Source organism: Malurus melanocephalus, unplaced genomic scaffold (genome assembly GCF_030028575.1).
Source record: "Malurus melanocephalus ecotype Western Australia unplaced genomic scaffold, MMel_1.1 scaffold_982, whole genome shotgun sequence".
Taxonomy (NCBI): Eukaryota; Metazoa; Chordata; class Aves; order Passeriformes; family Maluridae; genus Malurus; species Malurus melanocephalus.
This window is the reverse complement of record NW_026624214.1, coordinates 113326-114720: the sequence shown is the minus strand read 5'-3', so window position 1 is coordinate 114720 and position 1395 is coordinate 113326. Positions and strand designations below refer to the sequence as shown.

Sequence of the window (1395 nt, the reverse complement as noted above, 5' to 3'; positions counted from 1 at the left end):
GGTGCCCTGCCAGTTGTTTGTTCCTTTACATCACCTGCAACCTGTGCAAGCCCCCCCTTCTCCAAGCTCCCTAGCATCCCTCCCAGGGGTCAGGGCACTGGCAGTGCTGTTCTCAAGMCACAGCTCTCTGAAATTGTACCTAGCTGATAAAATCTCAGGCTTCAAAGATTTACACTTAGGATGGGCAGGAAGGAAAACGTGTGTTTTTTCAGCAACATTCACATTTTTTGGGGAGAAAAGCTTATTCTTCCTCATGCTTTTGTTTTCCTTTGCCCAGCCCACACCTGTCATCTTAAACCCAATGCCCATTTTCCATCCAGCAATCAATTTCTGGGGGGGAATACTTTTTAAAAAAATCAACCTGTTCCCCCTGCGCCGCCGCGATTGGTCCGGTACCATCGCCGAGCCGATCGCGTCAAAAGGAAAAGATCCTCAGCTTAATTGCGAGCTAAACCTCCTATAATCCATGGGAACATTTGAGATTCTGCCCAGGCGCTGGGTTTGGGCGGCCGCTGAGGGCTGTGGGTTTCTCTCGCAGCCTCCCGGCTGCTGCAGCACAAGTCAGCATCGCTAATGCAGGCAGAGCTCTCCCCCCGCTCCCTCCTCGCCGGCTCTCGCTCGCTCTGCCTCTCGCCGGGCTTTGATTCGATATGAACAGACTGCTAACTCCGATGCCAGAGCGAAAGCTGACATAACTCTGCAGATGGCTACGTTCGGATGATACACCTAGGGATTTTTTTTTTTTTTCTTTTAAGGGAAGGTAACGCTCGATGCTAATGTTTATTTTTCCCTTGTTGCCATTTTTCAGGACTGCCGGTCCCAAAGAAGAGCCCAAAGTCGGTAAGCACTTTTCAGCTACTATTTCTGTCTGTTTGTCTGCTTCGAGGGGGAAAAAGGCATGAGTTTGGCTTGTTTGCTTTCTGGGTCTCGATTGTTTTAAGTTGTATTTCTGTTGCGACCATGATTACCTCGCACGGCTCCTGCTGCATGGGGGGATGAGACAGGGATGCAGCACGRAAGGGGGACTTGTTTGCAAATAAAGCCTCAGGTTTACAGATGCTCTGCCCTGACAGATGAGCTTCTCTGTCGTTTAACTTACCCCCCCCAAAAAAAAGCTATTGTTTCCTTTTGGAAAGATGGGAGGCTCCACCTTCTTGCCAGATAGCAATTCCTGTCGGGTGCTCATAGGCACCAACCTTTTCCATTAACTCCCTGAGTTTTCTTCAGTACCCTTGGCTGAATTATTAACAGAAGGGGAAAGCATGCACCTTGTTGGAAGAGACAAAGCATGAACAGAGCATGGTTMCAGCTCCCAGGGAATACAGTCAGCTGTCCGAGTGCTTGCTCTGGAGGCATTTCCATACTGAGCAGGGTTGTGCTGCAGGTGTAAGATTC

At 49.6% G+C, this 1395-nt stretch overlaps 1 protein-coding gene across 1 annotated transcript in view; it reads left to right on the top strand.

Moving 5' to 3' along the window:
- Positions 1–783: 783 nt before the first annotated feature.
- LOC130585867 (membrane-associated guanylate kinase, WW and PDZ domain-containing protein 1-like) overlaps positions 784–1395 on the top strand; it is a gene marked incomplete at its 5' end in the record, with an annotated part of 36285 nt that continues 35673 nt past the window's right edge. The window contains one exon of the mRNA XM_057386534.1: positions 784–840. Coding sequence (XP_057242517.1) covers positions 784–840 — 57 coding nt within the window. The remainder of the gene's footprint in view (positions 841–1395) is intronic.